Source organism: Psammomys obesus, unplaced genomic scaffold (genome assembly GCF_907164565.1).
Source record: "Psammomys obesus unplaced genomic scaffold, mPsaObe1.curated_primary_1811, whole genome shotgun sequence".
Classification (NCBI taxonomy): Eukaryota; Metazoa; Chordata; class Mammalia; order Rodentia; family Muridae; genus Psammomys; species Psammomys obesus.
In genome coordinates this window covers 12410961-12430987 of record NW_026593286.1, presented here as the reverse complement: position 1 = coordinate 12430987, position 20027 = coordinate 12410961, and the positions used below count along the sequence as shown (strand labels likewise).

At 44.6% G+C, this 20027-nt stretch overlaps 1 protein-coding gene across 2 annotated transcripts in view; it reads right to left on the bottom strand.

Moving 5' to 3' along the window:
- Serpine2 (serpin family E member 2) overlaps positions 1 to 20027 on the bottom strand; it is a 57559-nt gene that overhangs the window by 5779 nt on the left and 31753 nt on the right. For both annotated transcript variants that reach the window (XM_055616884.1, XM_055616883.1), the window contains exons 3-6: positions 15901 to 16128; positions 8877 to 9074; positions 1008 to 1206; positions 441 to 541 (exon numbers count right to left, since the gene is read on the bottom strand). In XM_055616884.1, the coding sequence (XP_055472859.1) occupies positions 441 to 541; positions 1008 to 1206; positions 8877 to 9074; positions 15901 to 16128 (726 nt within the window). The remainder of the gene's footprint in view (positions 1 to 440; positions 542 to 1007; positions 1207 to 8876; positions 9075 to 15900; positions 16129 to 20027) is intronic.

The following is a 20027-nucleotide window of genomic DNA, read 5'->3' as shown; positions in this document are numbered from 1 at the left end:
TTCTTTTTCAAACCTAAGAGAAAATTTGTATTTGAAAATAAAGAGCAACTAAGTCCTAACTAAGAGCAAACCCTGTGATCACAAGTGTTGCTTGGCAGTAGAGCACTTGTCTAGCAAGCACACAGATGTGAGTTCAAGTCCCAGGATGGAGGAAGGGAAAAAAAAAAACAAAAAAAAAAACAAAACACAAGTTTTTGGGTAACAGGCAATCACGTAGGAAGTCATTTCCCTTGCAGTCTCTCGGGCCTCATATGAAATGTGGGAGCAAATGATGAAAGCTGATTGATTGACATGTTCGCAATCAACAGCATCCTTCGGCCATACATTGAGCTAAACTTTGCATAGGTTTAGGGCAACATACTCCTGATTTTGACTTTTCTTTTTGAGCAAATAAAGACCTGGAACATTTTCTTGAAGTTGAAGTTTTAAACTCGACATACTTGTTATTTTTGCAAAATTTGCCTTTGATGGCTCAAACATCTCAGTAATGCCAAGGGCTTTCAGTGGCTCCTTCAAATCGGTTTGTGCCACAGCTGTGAACCTACATGAAAACAGAAAATATAGGAGAGGATCAAAATGCTGCAAATGACTCAAATGTGACAAAAATAGTACATATTTACAAATAGATTTTTTTTTTTTTCCCGAGATGGGGTTTCTTTATGTAGACTTGGCTGTTTTGGCTGGCTTCGAACTCACAGAGATCCACCTGTCTCTGCCTCCCTGAGTATTGGGATTACACTCTGATACAAAAGACCCCTTCACCACTCTGAACTGTAGCCTGACTTCTAAGCCTAACAACTTTTTATAAGAGTGTGTTTGGATGCATTTAAGATCATCCCACACAAACAGGCACTGCAGGGTCTCAGAGAAGGCTTTCAGGAAACACTGCCTCGTTTTCTCCAAAACGCACTTCCTAGGAAACCATCCTAGTGCCTTGTTTTTACTATGCAGTCTGACTGATATCCCTTGAGCAGTGCATCCTTTCTTTTAAGAAAAGGTGCACTTACTTGGGCAGGACCAGCTGCATCCTCTTGGGCACCATGGTGTTCATCCAGCTATCAATGGTCTTGGTGCTGATGTGGGGGATGATGGCAGACAGTGGGGTGGAGCTCTCCGTTGGCAGGGCGATCAGCATGCTGATGCTTTCGCCATGGTAGGGCAGCTCAATGAAGTTGTACCATAAGCCATTCGGGGTGCTGGTAGACCCTAAAGAAATCAGAGGCAGACTTAGTGTATTCCTGACGATGGGGCACAAGTAGCTGGCGGTCACCAGGGAAGCCACGGGAAAGGGGGGACAGTAATTCAGCCTGTAATGCTCCCTTTACTACAAATAGCTTCCTCAGAAGGACGAAGATAAGGACAATGACTTCTTTCTTCCCTGGGGCTGAATTCTCAGTCTCCAGTCTAGACAGAATGCCTCTGGGCATCGGGAGACTCACTTTAACTCTGCTGAATAGAATGTAAGTAGATCATTAGGTACTCAGCAGTGCTTTAGAAGAAGTTAACCTTTATGTGGGTAAAAGAATAAATTAAAGGTACTTTTTGAGGTGTTTTTTAAAATTTTTTTACATGTTACCTCGTTTTAGAAAATATGTTATATTGTGTTTAAGGTGTGCAATACAATGGCATAGGCAAGACACAGCAAAATCATTTCTGTAGTGAAGCCAGTTAGCACATCCATCATTTCACATAGTTACTGATTTTAAAATAAAAAAGGAGCAAGCTAGCTGACTTCATCAGATTTCACCTCTGTTTCCCAAGTGCAAACGCAGTATGACCGGCTGCCTCATGCTCCTGCCACTGTTAATGTCCCACTATAATGGACTATACCCTTAATCCGTGAGCTGAAATAAGCCCTTCCTATCTTCAGCTGCCTTTGTCAGGTGTTTTTTTTTTTTTTTTTGTTGTTTTTTTTTTTTTTTTTTTTAAAGAACAACAAGAAAAGTAACTAATACAGCAACAGACAATGGATTAAGGCAGCAACTGCACAGCATAACTGAGCAGTGAAAAGGTCTCTGCTTGCATTTTTAAATTGATGGGGGTTTTGAAAGTGTTGGTTGAACACCAAACCTTTAAAGAGAAACCCTGAGTCTGATGAGGGGTCACGGCATCCCTGTGCCATTCCTCCATATACATGGAAATATCAGCATATTAAAGTATGGACCTTGCAATGTTGTGGGGATGACAAAATGAGAAAAAAAATATAACCTATGCAGTAGCAAGGAGGATACCTATAGGGTCCTCTGCTTCCTCCTCTACATGAAGCACAACATAAGAAAAAAGAGGAAAAAAGCTCCTGTGGTTTTCACTGGATCTTTCTTGGTGGATGGCCTTTGTTTGTTTGTTTTCTAGACAGGGTTTCTCTGTGGAGCCCTGGCTTTCCTGGAACTCATGCTGTAGACCCAGCTGGCCTCGAACTCACAGAGATCCACTTGACTCTGCCTCCCAAGTGCTGGGATTTAAGGGCATGCAACCCCACGGGGTTGAACAGGCCACAGCTCCAGAGAAGGAGGACAGGAGGTCAACGAAAAAAAAAAAGACAGAAAGAGAGCAAGCTTTGTTCTGTCACAAGCACTTTCATCCATAAAATATAAACAGTTAAAGGTGCTAGGATACCTGATACCATAGAAATTGCAGCGGATATGGCAGGATATAGCCTAGGAATCCAGTGTGGTCCAACTCAGCTTGGAATTGCTATAAGCTCACAGCAGCCTGGATTCTAGGTTGGGACTACCCATGAATCAAAGTTAATATTCTTTATTTTTAGCCCGAGTAATAAAACGGTCTCAGTAGAAACTGAAAAATCAACGAGAAAGTGAGAAAAAAAAAAATCACTTCCTAATGAACCCTTTAATCCTTGAAGAAAACATGAAGTCTCTAGCTCTAATGGGGCTAATTTTTAGAAACTGTGAAATGCAGGAAACGGTTACTAAATTACTGCTCTGGGGCCGAAAACAAAGACCTGGAGAGATTAATTGCTACAGAGGTGGGTATAATTCAGCTAAAGAGGGCTGAAGCTATGAATGATGAGAAATATGAGCTGGAGTGTGTGGGAAGTGGGGAGGTAGGCAGGCTTGCAGGTTAACCCAACCTTGACTGGATACACCACTATCAACCAGTAGAACCAGAACGCCTTAACCATTCTGTGTAGTCACACATCTGCTGGAGGTCTGACCTCTTTCCACCTGTGCACAGGACCCCAGGACTGGGTAATCATGGCCGGTAGGCAGGCTGCATCTGTCCATACCCACGCTGTACTTGGCAGCTTGAGAAGTCGGGAGACAGATGGACACTTCTGTTCTCTCTTTCCTCCCAGGGACTTCCTTACTGCCACCACCCCACCCCCTACAGCCTTTTACTCAGGGCAAATGTGAGGTTTGAGAACACAGGCTGGAGTCCTAGAACCTGGATTCAAAGCCAATCCGAATAGCTCACTCAGTCAATGACTTCAGTAAAACCCTGCGAGACAGTATACATACCTAATACTCAGCGCAAGTTGGCAGACGGCACAAACGTTCATACTGATGGGGGCAGCTTTGTAACCGCCCAACCTACTTTTGAAGCAAGATCTTGCCGTAGATTCCAGGCTGACCTCAAGTGCAAGATCCTTCTGTCTCAGCCAGATACAGGGATCGCAGACCACAAGCCGGGGTGATACCCAGCTGCCTTACTTCTTTAACAACTGGTTTCTCCTCAGAGCTTAGACACAGAGCTGAGTTACATGAGAAACCACACCTGAGGGAGTGGGTATGACACCTGCCCATTAGGACAAGTCACACAGGAAAGGACATTCGGGAGCTGGGGTCAGGGCATGGGGCCTCTGGTTGTCCCAAAGGTCTTCCTTTTAACTGTCATATCCTATTTAAGCCACCTAAAACTCAGCGCCTGCAAAGTACATTGTGTGCTCTTCTGTGAGGAAGCTATCTGCAGTGTGTAACACAGGAAGCAGGAAGCCTTTTCTCTTAGATGAATGACATAATTAGTCAAGAGTCAAGTATGAAAGAAAATGTGAAGATTGGAGACCTTTTAGAGTGAGAGCTTTTATTCTGGAAAGGCCTTTGTAATAATCTGATTCCTCCTGGGGTAAGTCCTACAAGGAAGGACCTCACTAAACTCACCAAAACGCTACAAATGCTTTATGGTCTGTAAAACCAAGGAGAATATTCTAAATACTATCAGGAAAGTGTTATAGACAGCCATCCTTGTAATGACCTTTAGCTAACAGTCAAAGAGGATTTCCTGATCCCACTTGAATCGAAACCAAAAAAATGTGTGTGGAAACAACAAATAGATCCTCTTGAGTTTGGTTGTCTATATTACAGACTAAAGTCCAAAGTAGGCTTGGAGACAACTGGTGGGGAAGAAAGGAGGCCTAAACAACTGGGTGAGTCAATAAAACTTCTGTGTCTGGAGAACTGGCAGGCAAGGACAAGAATAAAAGTAGCCTTGGGAACTACAACCAAGTAGACAGCCAAAGGGGAAGAATAGTATTGAATAAATAGGAGTTGGACACAGAGAAGAAAGGAAACTAGAGACAGGTGGACTATGCTACACAGGCATGGGGACCCCAGGCTCAATTCCCAGTACCCATATACAAATCCAGATATGGTGGCAAACTTGCACTCTGCGGAAGCAGAGGCGGGGGGCGGGGTGGGGGAGTTCCTGGAGGTTCAGTGGCCAGCCATCCTAGACGAATCAGTGAGCACCAGGTTCAGTGAAAGACCCTGCCTCAAAAAATAAGGTGGAGAGTAACTGAGGATTATTGCCAACGGGGACTTCTGGATTCCATACACACCCTTGGACACAGATGCTCCTGCATACATATGAGTATGTACACACATATACACACAGCAGTCTGGTTATCTGTTGGGCCCCTCCCCCACCAGGGTAAAGTCTCTACAGTATAAATTCCAACATTTACTCTGAACATTTATAGCAACTTTGATCAGCAATTCCTATTTAAGCAGATTTCCTCTAGGAATAGTGATAAAAGCTTTCACAAATTTATGCATAAGAAAACTCAGTGATTATTTATTAGAGGGAAAAAAAAGTAACCGACTAGCCGGAAAATATTATGTAAGTTTATATTATGAAATAACGTGTAGCTAAAAAAAGGTCTTGTAAATTCTAGCAAATTGATGAAAAAAATGTTCCTTGATATGAATAATGAATAAAACAGTTTATGGAATAAACATTGCAGTGTAATCCTATGTATGCAAAAGGCTTCAAATATATTCTATATATTCATAGAATAGGTCAAAAATTATATGTCTAGCACTTAATAGCGGTTTTTATCCCAGGAAGTCGGATTACTGGAATGTGTTTTCTTTCTGCTTTTATATGTGGCAGCTGGCTTTGCAGTGAACCTGAGATTCCGTAGATTCCAGGCTGACCTCAAGTGCAAATTGAGGTCTAGGAGCAAATTTTCCAAATTTACTATTCTACTAAAGAACACTTCAAAGCTCTTCCTAAATAAGTAAATAAATAAGTCTAGCCTTGAAGGCTAGACCAGGCAGGCCTCGAACTCACAGAGATCCACCTGTGTCTGCCTCCATGAGTTCTGGATTAAAGTTGTGCACCACCATGCCTGGCTTCAGGCTTATTCTTTAGGAGGCACAAGTCAGAAGCATTTCTCTCCCTCTTTATTTTCCACTATCTTGCTTTGATGTGACCAAGCGGGTCTCCTCAGAGATGCCAATGACATAACATTCCAGAGATGCCACATAATCTAGAAAGAAGCCAGACGCCAGGCTGCGGGATTCCAGGTAGACCCGATGACGGGCACGGAAAGGAGGATGAGAAGGATGCGTGCATGCTGCTGGCTGTACTGACTTGTAAGGAAATGGGATAGAGGAACGAGGAACACTTACATGCTCTGTCCTGAGCTCAGCACAGCAGTCAGAGTGCGCACGAAGCAGACGTGCCATCAGGCTGGTCATCGAAGCAGAGCTTAATGAAGGCATAGAAAGCATGGGAGGAACACAGGGAAACTGGTACAGATAGGATGTGAACAGTGGTCACCATCCCCAGCCTTAGGGGGTAGGGTGACCTGGAGAGAAAGTGCACCTGATCACATGATCACACACTGGGAGGAGCTGAGACTCTGTAGGGGTAAGAAAGCTGCAGCTGTGGTGTCACTGTCAGAGACGGGGGAGGGATTAATGTCCCAGTCCTTCTCTCCTCCCTCACCTGCTGTTTCTTCACTGGCCACTCCCTTAGAAAGCCAGGGAGCAAGGGGCCTCCATAAGAAGGCACCGCCCGCCCGTTGCAGACAGGGTGAAGGAGGTGGGAAAGGAGAGAGTGAATTAGGGAAGGCAGAGGGGGATGTTCTCCCAGCCTTCTTTCATTCTTTACGCGATTCTCATAGTCTGTCAGTCTGTGTGTGTGTGTGTCTGTGTGTGTGTGTGTGTGTGTGTGTGTGTCTGTCTGTCTTGTCTCCCCCCCCTCTAACCTCACTAATAAAAAATGCATTTATATCAAGGATGCAGTACAATAGTAGACTGTTTGTCAAATCTGCCCAAGGCCCTGGGTTTGATCCTCAGCACCACAAAAAATGCACAAAAAGTAGGCACCTGAGGTAAAGCACACATGTATGTTCTTGGACAAACCAGTTCTGAACTCAGAACAGGCCCTCAGGTGTTTCTCTCTGAGGACACACTATATTCTCAGGAAGAGCCTACGATACGCCTATAAAACCTTGCATGTCTGAGTCTTCCAGAGGGGTATCTAAAGAATCTTTGCATCTTAACCTTCTGTTTTGTTTCTAATAGAATGCAGACTGTATAAAGATCCATCTAAACTAAAACATTTCTGTCTGAATACGCTTTGGAGGTGCTGCCAGCATCTCAAGGGTGTTCCCGAGCAGCACAGCCCAGGAGGGGGAGGTCAGTGGGACTGGAATGACTCTCAGGCGAAAGGAGCTATTTACCATGCTCAGGCACTTGCAAGGACTCCCTGTGGTGTTCTAAGTACACACTACTTCTCAGTGAATATTTATCGAATAGTAAATTTGGAAAATTTGCTCCTAGAAGACTGGTGACTGACAAGATGAAAAAGTGTTCTGATGGGACATTCAGGTGCCATGACTGAACTACAACAGGGTCTCCTGTCTAGAGGATCACATCTAAACAGGTGACTGAATCTGAAAAGGGGGTATTTAGGGGCTGGAGAGATGGCTCAGTGGTTCAGAGTGTCTCCTGTCCTAGGAGAGGATGGGAGCTCAGACATTCCAGCTCCAGGGTATCTGATGCCCTCTTCCGGCCTCTGTGGGCACCTGCACACCGGCATACACAGAATTTAAAAAGAAATAAAAGTCTCCAGCTCCCTGGAGACTTGAAGCCTGACATACAGACAGGAAAAAGAGATTTAAGGTGGATCAAGAAAGCGCTGATGAAGTGAAATGTTAACAACAGTCATAGTTATCTGCGCCGAGGAAACAATGCTATATATGTGAGACTGACTCTTCACTCTGGCTTTAAGGTTGATAATACGTGCTCACTAAAAAGAAAATTCAGGGGCTGGAGCGAGGGGAGGAGAACATGAGGACCTAAGTTCCAATCCCCAGCAACCATATAAAAACTGGGAGACAGGAAGTTTGTTGGAGTTTTTCGACCATTAGCTCCAGGCTCAGTGAGAGATCTTGTTTCAAAAGAATGAAGTGGAATGTGACAGAGCAGCCCTTGCTGTCCTCCTCTGCCATCCACAGGTAGGCACACCTGTTCACACACACACCATACTGACATGCATACATCCATACACAGGAAATTTCAATTTTAAGTAAGGAAAAATCAATGTGAAGTCCTACCACTGAGAACATTTACTGAACATTTTCCAAGACATATCTGTATAGACAAATGGACAGAAAGTATTTGGGTAACCATTGTTCATCAGCATCTACTGTTTTATAACCTGCCTTTGGAAATCAGACACACTCCACATAATCTTTCTATTTATGTTGATCTAAATCTAATTATCACCTGTGTTCCAGAGCATAGAGAGGTTTCAAGGTCTACAGTGTTTGACATGCCAAAACCCCCTCATATTCAATGTAGTCTTTCCATGTAGCCTATATGAATTCTACTGAATATTTTAAACCATCTGTTACTTAAAATACTCAATGCAATGTGAACTGCTGCTTTGTTCAACTGTTTAGGGACAATGACAAGAAAAAATATCTGTATGTTTGATTTGCAGCAAACTTTTCTCTTTTTAGTATTTTTCCATCTGAGGTAGCTTAAATCTGAAGATGCAGAACCAAGGGCTCTGAAAGTAGCTTTGTGTCGGGCTTGTGTTGATTTGCCAGTGTGTGATTATCTTCGCAAAGTAAGTTCTCTGGAGTGGGGCTGCTGGGATAATGACGTAGACAGAGTCCTTCAGATAACAGGTCCACCCCACCAGCACTGCTCAAGGGGCATGACCATCCCATGAGTGGCCATAAGTGGGTTTTATTAGCCTTCCTAATTTCTGATAACATGAGAAGTGAAAAAGAAATAATTTTTACTTAGTAATGTAAGTTTGCCAATGGTAACTTGACAGGTCCCTTCATATGTTTAATGTCCATTTTGTATTGGTTTTTGTTAATTATCTTTTCATGTTACATTTTTATCCCAGAATCCTATGTAAGTCACATGTTAATAATTTTTTCTTTCCTTTCTTTCTTTTTTTGAATGGTACAAAGACTTATCACATGCTTTAAGAACTCTTGCCTCCTAGAAGCCTCCCATGCTCTGGCATCCTGGCATTCCAGGCGTGAGTCACCTCTAGCAGCTTTTATTTTTCCCCCAGCATAGATCTGCTTTTGAGGAGAGAACACTTGAGAGTCTTGCCTTTCTGCTACTAGCACGTTCTAGAACAGACTTCACCCAGTGCACACTCACCAGAGCGGAACACAGAGAGCTGGGCCAGCATGGGCACTTGGTAGGGCTTCCCATCACCTGCCACGAATGTCCGTTTCTTCGTGCTCTCGGGTTGAAAACGGGATTTCCACAAACCCTTGAAATACACCGCATTGATGAGGACCAGTCTGGTAAGGGCACTATCGATCAGATTCGGGGAAAGCAGGTTGTCAATCATGCCTGTGAAGAACACGGGAAAATATCAACAATGGAAATGCATTGAAGGCAAATGGCTGCTAGCTGCAGAGTCATGGAGAAAAAAAAAATTTTTTTTTAAAGAGACTTAAATCATTCAGAAGGGCAAACAGAACAGACACTGGCAGTGTTGCAAAGAAGGAACAGGACAGGAGCCTACCACAGAGGGCCTCTGAAAGACTCCACCCAGCAGGGGATTGAAGCAGATGCTGAGACTCATAGCCCAACTTTGGGCAGAGTGCAGGGAGTCTTATAGAAGAAGGGGGAGAGAGAAGGACCCAGAGGGAGCTCCATAAGGAGACCAACAGAGCCAACAAATCTGGGCCTGGGGCGGGGGGTTCAGTGGAGACTGATGCACCAACCAAGGTCCACGCTTGGGGAGGACCTAGGCCCCCTTCTCAGATGTAGCAGCTCAGATAAGCAGCTCACTCTCCATGTGCGTACCCTAGTCATGTGCGTACCCTAGTAAGGGGAACACGAGCTGTCTCTGACATAGACTCTGTTCCCTGCTCTTTGATTACTTTCCCCTCTGGCAGGGTGGCCTTGCCAGGCTACAAAAGAAGAGAATGCAGGCAGTCCTGACGATGCTTGATAGGCTGGGGTCAGTTGGTAGGGCAGGAGGGCTCCCTCTTTCTGAAAACTAGGAGAAGGTGATAAGGAAACAAGGAGGGAGAGTGGGACTGGGAGGGGAGATGGGAGGGAGTTATGACCAGGATATAAAGTGAATAATTTTTTTAAAAAAATTAAATTTTAAAAAAAGTACTTCAGTTTTATAATTATAATAAATGTAAAAAACTAAAATAGATTAATGTTTTCATCGAATGCAAAAAAAAACACAAATAAACAAACAAACTTAAATCAGACATCTGGACTCCTGTAGCTTCAGTCTAGCCTCAAACTCCCTACGTAGCTGAGACTGCCTATCTTTTGACTCTCCTGCCTCCACCTCCTAAGTGGTGGGATTTCAGTGTGTGGCACCACATCCACTTTGTATGGCACTGGAAGCAAACACCCTACCAATGATCATGTAAACCCCTTGTTTTAAAAAACTTTTATACATCTAAAATAAGCTATATTTAATTAAAAGCTGTCTTAGATTTTTTTTTTTTTTAACTGACACTGTCATGTGGCTGCTGCTGCTGCGGGTCCTTGGTGCTCACGAGATGAGCAGTTTTTGCTTTTGTCTGTTTTTACACCACTAGGTTCATGCAGTCTCCATCAAAGTGCACACTCCAGCTTGTGAAATGTCAGAGCTAAACTTCGTTTCTTCTAAGGCTTGAGAAACACTTGGAATCAATCCCTGGGCATCGTAAGCCTCCTACTGACTCTAACAAGATCGGGGACTGAATAGCATGTCCTCATTTAAGACCCAGGCACCAAGCTAGGCTCCAAGAACACAGAGATGAGAAGAAATGGAGTTAGCCTACAGGAAATTGCTTTGAAGGCAGTGTTCCCTTGCTGGAATGCCAGGATGCTCCATCTCATTCACATCAGTAGTGAAGGAACAAATAGGCTCTTCTCACTTCAGAGTATTGGAGGGATCCTCCAAAAGCCATCTGTGCATGAAGCTCAGGGTCCTTTGTGTTTGGTCTTGGATGGTTTAAAGGTGTGTGTGTGTGTGTGTGTGTGTGTGTGTGTGTGTTTAAAAAGGGTTCCTTACCTAATACTCTGAAAACCTCTGAAGCTGGTAATCAGCACAGGGGAAGTTTTGGGTACCCGACATGTAGTGTCTTCAGTACTCTTCCACAAGAGGGCATCAAAGCCACCTAAGCCTGGTCCTGGAACAAATCTACACGCTATAAATAGCCATCATTCATTCAGTTCAGTACAAGGCTGGATTCTGCAAAAAGGCTCCTCCACCAGCACTCCTTGGAGCTAACACTCAGGACTTAGGGTGCTGTTTCTGCCCCATGCAGAGAACACTACACAACTGAATCCATCCCTCTCTTTTCTAACCCATGCCCCTTGCCCCTCCTCTTCCTCTCCATCTTGCCCCTCACTTTCCACAGAACCTGAGGGCTAGTGTCACCAGTCATCATGATGGTATTTATTCTAGCCAGTTAGAATATGTCTGTACCCCCCCCCCCCAAACTGTACTTCTTTTTCTCCTAACACATGTAGTCAGGGGCTCAAGAGGCAGAAGAAACCTCAGCCCATTTTACAGAGATAAGTAGTGATTCAGGGCTGGGTGTTGGGTATCACAGTACAAACCTGTAACCCAGGCACTCTCAGGAATTGGAGGCAAAAGAAATCAGGAGTTCAAGGCAAGCCTCTGCTAGATAACAAGTTCAATACCACCCTAGGGTACATAATACCTTGTCTTGAGAAAAAGTAAAAAACAAACACAGAAATATATTGCCTTACATCACCACTTGCAAGGTGATGAAAGATGAAATAAAAAGAGAAACGACAAAGAAAAAGCAGCAAGAAATAGGGTAGAGGTAAGAGGGCACATGAGAGACTTGTTGGTGTTGCCATAAATGTATATTGATTATCCTCCATCCATCTACTCAGCATGCACCAGGTCTGCTCCTTAATAAGTAAACAAATTTCTCCCTCAAAGACCTCAGTATCACAACTAGATGCCAAAAGGATTTGGAAAAGCATAAAGCTTCGATTTTAACAGACTCCCTGCAGTGAAAGCACTGAAGTCTGTGGCAACAAATACAAGTTACATCTGAACTGACAGATAGGGCCTCCAGCAAGCAGGACTTCCCAGACCCCACGGGGGTGAAACTACCCATTCACAGGGATCACCTACGACCATCGGAAAACACTATGATTCGTAACAGTAGCAAAATTACAGTTATGAGGTAGCAAACAAAATAATTTTATGGTTGGGGGTCACCACAGCATGAGGAGCTGTATATTAAGAGGTCACAGCATCAGGAAGGTTGAGAACCACTGAGCCAGCCACTGTGAAAACAGCTCACGCTTTGTGAGGGGGCCAGACCCTATGCTCAATGCTTCCTATGTCTCACTCAAAAAAGCCGTCACGGAACTTTCCTCCTGGCACTTATAACTAATATATCAACGGCCACAAAATCAGGAGCTGGGGCATGGGGTTGAGGGGACACGGGGTGTGAAGACACCTTGCCAAGGTTATACCGCTGATTCGTAAATGGCGAAACAGAACATCGGTTGAGAATGAACGGAGCAGAGCCTGCAGCACAGACGCGTACAGGGGCTATGTATGGAACCAGGATGGGAAGCATTCCAGACTGCTGTTCGCATGGTGGAGTGGGGAGAAGGTCTGTGATGGCTGGATGAGAGGAGCCTTTGTGGCAGGGAGAAGCCGAGGCTGCACAGACACCCATATCAGACCTGTCACAGAGTGAGCAGAGGACCCTGGTGCTAGCTCTCTCTCTCTCTCTCTCTGCAGAAAGCTCACCTTCTCAGATGAGCTGGGCAATTTGAAGACAGAGGTTGTTTGTCTGGGGCTCTGTGGGAGTGTTTTGAGTGGCCAGGCATGCCACATGTTTTGTGCTGTTCCAAACAGCCCTGAGTAACGAGGAACGCCTCACTCAGAGAAAAGACGGACTTTTACTATTTTAAATTACGTCTACACGTTTATGTGTCTGTACAGGAACGTGCATATGCATGTAGATACCTGTGGTAGCCTGTGGCTGTTGGATTGCCCTGGACCTGAAGTCACAGGCAATTGTGAGCCGCCCAACATGGTTGCTGAACTCTGGCCCTCTGCAAGTGGAGAGCTGAGCCATCTTTCCAGCTCCCACCTCTAACTATTTCCATTTTTGTTTGCTATGAGACAAGTTCGGAAATCTACCAAGAATTTTACACCATTATTTTAAAAAATTGCATCAGGTAATGATGACAGTGGTAGCTAAGAGCCGGGAGCCACTGTCTTCGCTGAGCCCTGTGTGGTTCACCGATTCTCAATTATGTCATGATAATTGCTAATGACAAGAAGTGAAAGATCGGTCTGTTTGTTATTAAAGCAGAAAAGTCCGGGAAACAGCCTGTTTGGGCTTATTATAACTGTGAGATACATAAAGTCTCTTGCTTTGCCTAATTCTTTAAAAATTGCTTCAGCAATGGTGACAACTTGTGTTTCTTGTGTCATGGTATAACATAACCTGACTTAGTCCATTATTGCCAGTTCACACTTACCCTGAGAACTCGGCAAAAATAGCAAAATAAAAAATATGTATCATGCATTCATGTGAACTTGAACCCTAATGTATAGCTATTTAACCACAACTATAAATTTTGTTTTCCCTTATATTACTTTTTAATTTGTTAACAAAAAATTTGTTTATGTGTGTAATGTGAATATATATATATATTCACATATATACATGTGTGTATACATGTATATAAAATCTATGAAATTCATTTCAAGCTAGGAGGGAGTCAAAGGCTAAGGACATCACATATTGGTTGAGCATTTGTTTAGCCTGGTGCAAAGCCTGTTTTCCATCAGAGTACTGCCAATAAACAATGAACAAACTACTATAGGGATCTGGCTTTGATAGAGATGAAAAACCCTGCTTGAGGTTCCCAGAACAGGTGGTCAGGGGCCCCGTCAGATGGTACACCCATAGGATGCAACATTATCTTTTCACAAGTAAAGAAGGCCATGGGATACAAAGACATGTTGTCACATAGCTAGCATCAGGACCAAGAGCCATTCCTGTGTGTATCTGTTGCCAGCTGCTGCCACCAGAAGTGCAGGATCCAGCAGCCCAAAACCAGCCCTGGGCACATATGCTATCGCTCTTCTGACAGCAGCGTGGGTTTTGGAGTACACTCCAGTTGCAGAACAGTTGAGAAAGTCTTTGCTTCTCCTCCACTTCCTGCACATCTTTCTTCCCACTCTCCATTAGCTCCTCTGAGATGGTCAGTTACACACATGTAAGTAGGATGATGGGTGATCAAGCCCAACTAGAGGTACCTTGTGTTGGTATTTTTTTAAAAAAATGATGCCACGTATATGCAACAGTTATGATATTAAACAGTTTATTGAATGAGGATGGAGAGAGAGAGAGAGAGAGAGAGAGAGAGAGAGAGAGAGACAGACAGATAGACATGTGGGGGAAGAGGGCGCCCTGACAGAGAAAGGGGAGAGCGCAGAGAGGAGAGAGACAGACAGACAGTGAGAGAGAGACATGGTGGGGGGGAAGGGATGCCCCACAGAGAAAAAGGAGAGAGCAGAGACAGACAGATAGCGAGTGAGTGAGAGAGCAGACAGGAGAGAGACAGACTGAGAGAGAGAGAGAGAGAGAGTGAGAGAGAGAGAGAGAGAGTCAGAGTCGCAGTGACCAGACTGGTTATACCTGAAGTACCTGGCCCAGATGATATCATAGGACCCTAAAGGCCCCTGAGGGCAGGCCAGTTGAACTGCCTACACAACAACATAACACCCTGCCCCTCCCTCAGAGATTCTTCCCCAGGAAGTCAGAGCCCAGGGAACTCTACTCTAAACATGCCCTTGGGTAACGCTAGTTCAGGTGCTCCAGCAACTAGCTTCAGAGACGTTTGTTCCCCAAAGACAAGAGTTTACCCTACTGAGTCTCTGACTCTTTTATGACTCTAACTCCGAGAGCACATTTCCTCTCTCACCATCTGTGAGTTTAACTGACAGCTGAACACAACATAGAATCATAGAATCATCTGGGAAGAATGAATCAAGAAAGGACCGTCTTGACAGCTTTAATTGATGCAGGAGGACCCAGTGTGAAAGAACAGCGCCATTTCCTGGTTTTATGGCTCCAGACTGCGGGAGCTGAGTACTGAGCATGCGTGCATTTATTTCTCTTTGCTCAAGAGAGTGGCCGGGATATGACTAGCTACTTTAAATGTTGGCCCCACCATCCATGCAATGATGATCTGTGATCTGGAATTGTGAGCTAAAATAAATCCTTTCTTCCCTAAGCTGCTTTCTATCAGGATATTTTATCACAGCAACAGAAACGAAGCCAGAACAGCTTTGTTTTGTTGTGATAGGCCCTAAGCTCCAGCTTGATGTCCCTGAGACTTCCGGCCAATAAGTCAGCAGATTTGAAACACCAAATCCTGGAAAACTCCATTTAATGAGAAGAGACATAAAAACAAGTAGTCATTTTGCGATATTGAAAATGGAGGGGTTCAAAACAACGTAACCACGGGCCTAACAAAGCCAGTGAGGCACCTACAGCTTAGCCATCGCAAACAAGGCCGGGGTCACAAGGAAATAATGCCCAAGCCTAAGAAGGCTGTTCCAGGGGCTGGAGAGATGGCTCAGAGATTAAGAGCGCTTCCTGCTCTTCCAGAGGTCCTGAGTTCAATTCCCAGCACCCACATGGTGGCTCACAACCATCTATAATGAGATCTGGTACCCTCTTCTGGTGTGCAGGCATACATGCAGGCAGAACACTCTATACATGACAAATAAAAAAAATCTTAAAAAAAAAAAACAACATAAAAAAAAACATAAAAAAAAAAAAAAGAAGGCTGTTCCAGGTCAAGGGAACACTGGGTGCAAAAACAGGGGATACAAGTTGTGAAACCTGTTGAACAGACAAGAACCCATGGGTAACAGCTCTGGAGGCAGGGTATGGCAGGCAAAGGAAAGAGGCTGAGGGCTGTGTTCTTATACACTGTCCGTCCTGCAGGAGAAAACCCCTAGAGAGTGAACAGCAATTGTGAAGTGGGGAAGGCAGGCAGACTGAGACCTGGCCCATGGTAAAAGCCTGCCTAGGTCCAGCTGGTTCCTGAGGTCCGCTGGTCTTGAGGACTACAGCCACAACCTCTGCGTCTCACCCTTTCATTCACAAAATGTGAACCCACATGAAATAGGAGAGCCACTCACCCCTGGTTTCATTTTTAACCCAAAAATTGATGGAATCACAGGCAGAGACGGGGTCCTGGAAGTTCACATTCTGCACTTCGCACTGAAACACCTCTTTGTTCCTTGCTGCAAAGGGCGCTTCCATTTTAAAGCCATTCTTGACGAACACGGCATTGGCTACAGTCACAATGTCTTTATTCTTCTTGGAGACAATGGCCTTGTTGATCTTCTTCAGCACTTTACCAACTCCTGAAGGAGAAATCAGAAAACATGGCAATATTTTATGACAATTTACATATTAAAACAAACAAACAAACCTCTTGTTGGGCATAGAGGCTCGTACTTGTAATTCTAGGAATTGGGAGCTGAGGCACGAGGCGAGGCATGAGTTTAAGTTGAGGTCACCCTAGGCTACAAAGCAAGACCTGTTCAGATAACAAGGCTCCTTGGAGATGGTTTAGCAGGTCAACTGCTTGTCCTGCAATCCATAAGGACTAGCGTTCAGATCCCCAGCACCCACAGAAATGCTGGCCAGGCTCGGCAGCCCACCTAAAATTCCAGCACCCGGAAAGAGGTGGAGACAGGAGATTCACTAAGAAGAGCTGGCTGGCTAGCAGGCCAATTTGGTGAGCTTCGGGTTCAAGTGGAGACACTGCCTCAATATTTACAGTTGGGAGCAAGCAAGGAAGAAACTCCGTATCAGCTCTTAATCCTCACATGGATGCACATGTGTGCTTTTTATTTTAATTAAATTTTTATTTTTTACATTAATTACAGTTTATTCACTTTGTATCCCAGCTGTAGCCCCCTCCCTCCCTCTCTCATCTCCTCCCTTGTCCCCCTCCAAGTCCATTGATACACTGATAGGGGAGGTCCTCCTCTCCTTCCATCCGACCCTAGCCTATCAGGTCTCATCAGGACTGGCTGCATTGTCTTCCTCTGTGGCCTGGTAAGGCTGCTCCCCCGTCAGGCGGAGGTGATTCAAAGAGCCAGCCACTGAGTTCATGTCAGAGACAGTCCCTGTTCCCCTTACTAGGAAATCCACTTGGATACTGAGCTGCCAAGGACATGTGTGCTCTTAAACTCACACAGACAAGTAGACATAGTGCATGCACCAAAAAAAAAATCTTATCATTCGTACCACAGCATAAACAAAACAACAAGATAGGAGTTATGAGAAACTAATTTGCCTTGAAAGGGGCCTCTATCTCTGGAGGCTCGGACAGTGTTAAAATAAGCCATGAAAGTTCTTTTAAGAACCAAGCAGGTATGTCATGATGTTGTTCTATGGTCAGCATGAATGCTGGTCTCCCCTGGACTCCCTTCTTCCATGGACTGGCAGCCATGGAAGAAATGAATGGCAGCCTCCTCATCCAGACTCCTTTGCCTATCATTCTGAAGCACTATTTCCTTTCTTGCCAAGGATTTAACGATGTGATTTTTTTTTTCTATTTGGAGAAAAGAAAATGAATAAAATAAGCATTAGGAAGACTGTTACAAATTGTCATGTGCCGCCAACCAGAACACTGTGATTTTTACTTGATATTGAGCTTGGAAAGTAAAGAAATTAATTTTATGGCAACATAAGCTTTATTTTACATGGGCCATTCATTCATGCTCCATTTAGTTTGGGGGCACGAAAAAGAGAAAAAAAAAATGCCATAAGGATGAGATGGATTTCTCATTCAGGGAGCTGAATTCCAGGACTATACTAATTAGCTGGGGTCTTTTCAAAATCATATTGCCCTAAAGCACCCTGCCAGAGTCACCTTGATGGTGCCAGAGGGCTGCCTTGTCATTCTTAATGTGCTCGTCCCTCAGATTCCATGAGTGCCAGGGCTAGGGCGGCCCCTGGTTCACAAGGAAGGCTTTACATTGTGGATGGGGCTTCAGAACCTTCACTCAGCTCCGCTCCATGCTACAGGGAAGCCGTTTTATGCAGAACAGCAGGCTTTGGGGTACCAAAAGACACCTCCAAGGCCGAGTGCCAGCCTTGGCACTTTTGCTTCTACTCCATCTACAAGTACAGTGTCTCCTCGGGATAATCAACTACCAACTTGGCAGATTCTAGATTTACCTAAGAGTCACACCTCAGGGCTTGTTTGTGGAGGAGTTTCCAGATTAGGTTAACGGAGGTGGTAAGACTCACTCTATACCCAGGAGATACCTGCACCTGGGAGGTACCGTCATGGGAGCTGGGGTCCCAGGCGTAATAAAACAGGACAAAGTGACCTGAGCACCAGGTATTTCTTCTTTACTTCCTGCTCAGCTGCCTCCAGTTCCTGCTGCCATCGTTTTCTCTCCAAATTGCGAACTGAGATAAATCCTGCCTTCGTTGAGTTGCTCTTGTCAGGCTGTTTTATCCCAGCAATGAGTAAGAGTAATGACTACATTACACATCTCCCACACCCTCATATGTACCCCAAATAGGCTCACTTCTTCCTAGGTGAACATCACCACAGCGAATCCTTACAGCCCCAAACATGGCCTCCAGCCTGAATGAGTATATCATGAAGCCTGACATCACATTCTACATATGACTGTTGGCAGTTCTGGAGAAGAGGTGGAGGTGGATTGGAAGCCAACAGGCCAACGTCATGAAGATGCACATCTAAAATCACAGTGGAGCAACATTAAAACCAAACTAACACAGAGCAGGCAAACAACAAGACACAACCCCAGTTGCTATTTTGGAACTGTGCTGGCTGACAGGCCCTGGATGGCAGCAAGAAAGGACATAAATTTAAGCAGTGACTCATAGAGGTGGTATAAATCACCAACAGCCCTGAACTTCCCAGGCAGGGACAGAACACTATGTCCCAAGAACTCAGCCCTTCCTCACATCTAACAGGGAGGCAAACTACAAAAGCAAGCAAAATTCACCCCTGCTGACAGAGGGTACCACTGGGCACATGGGGACCTCAGCCCTGGTGAGGGTTACACTAAAACACAAAGGAAGTGGGAACAGCTAGAGGCAAGGAAAAGTCTTCCTCCACCACCCATTTAGCCATATCTTGGCCACAGGAGCCAATGTAGTCAAGAGCCTTAGAATTTCATCACTAGAAGAGAGAGAAAGGATATGGTGAGAAATCTCCCTCACTTTCCAATGAGGTAACTGCCACCTTCATGTCAAACATGGCTTGCTCTCACTCAGTGTGCCTGACAGCAAAGGAGAGCTCAGAAGCAGTCAGTCCTGTTCCCTCGGGTGCTACAGCTATGGAAAGGGAGAGAAGGCTAGTAAGAGCTAACCTACAGGGAAATACTGCCTGCAAACACGGCTAAACAGGTGATTCAAAATAAGCTTTCTTTCAATAACACCAAGCCTTTCTCACAGTGCCTTATCTGTTAATATTGTTAATATTTTGTTTGTTTGTTTGTTTGTGCTTTTGTGGAACTAAATATCAAACCAGGCCCCCTAGCACTGAGCTATACTTCCAGGTTCATTTCACTGTTTCGAGATAGATAGGCTATAGCCAGACTGGTCTTGAACTCTTGATCCCTCTGTTTTGCTTCCCAAGTGCTATGATAACAAGCATATGTTAGTTACCGTGTCTAGTGACTGGGCCTTAGATTGTTTGTTTGTGTGTTTTGTTTAAAGTCATTTAGCTTTCCACTTCAGATTTACAAGTGGCTTTAGATCAGCAGACAGGGTAGTTTGGGATGATGACTCAGTCACTAAAGTGCTTCACATAAGCACAAGACCCTTAGCATCTATATAAAACCAGGTGGTAAATACCTGTGACCCTAGCACTGGGGAGGCAGAGGCAGGTGGAATCCCAGGGCTCAGTGGCCAGCTCGTCTCACTGCATTGGCAAACTCAAAAAATAAGAAACATGATGGAGAAAGACGCCCAACATGTACCTCTAGTTTCCACACATTTCTGCACCCCCATACACACGAACTTATGCATGCCACCCCCCAAAATTAATGAGTTTTTAAAAATTAAAAAACACAGAAAAGGGACATTCCTTGTGCCCTTAATCAAGTTTTTTCCCCAATGTCATGGTGACCGTATCAGGAAACTGTAATGTAGCCTTACAGAGCTCATTCTGACTTGACTCACTTTTCATATATGCTTGTTGCATGTGCGTGCATGTGTGTGAGCAATTCTGTGCACTTCCATCACACATAAGGACTCACATCACCCC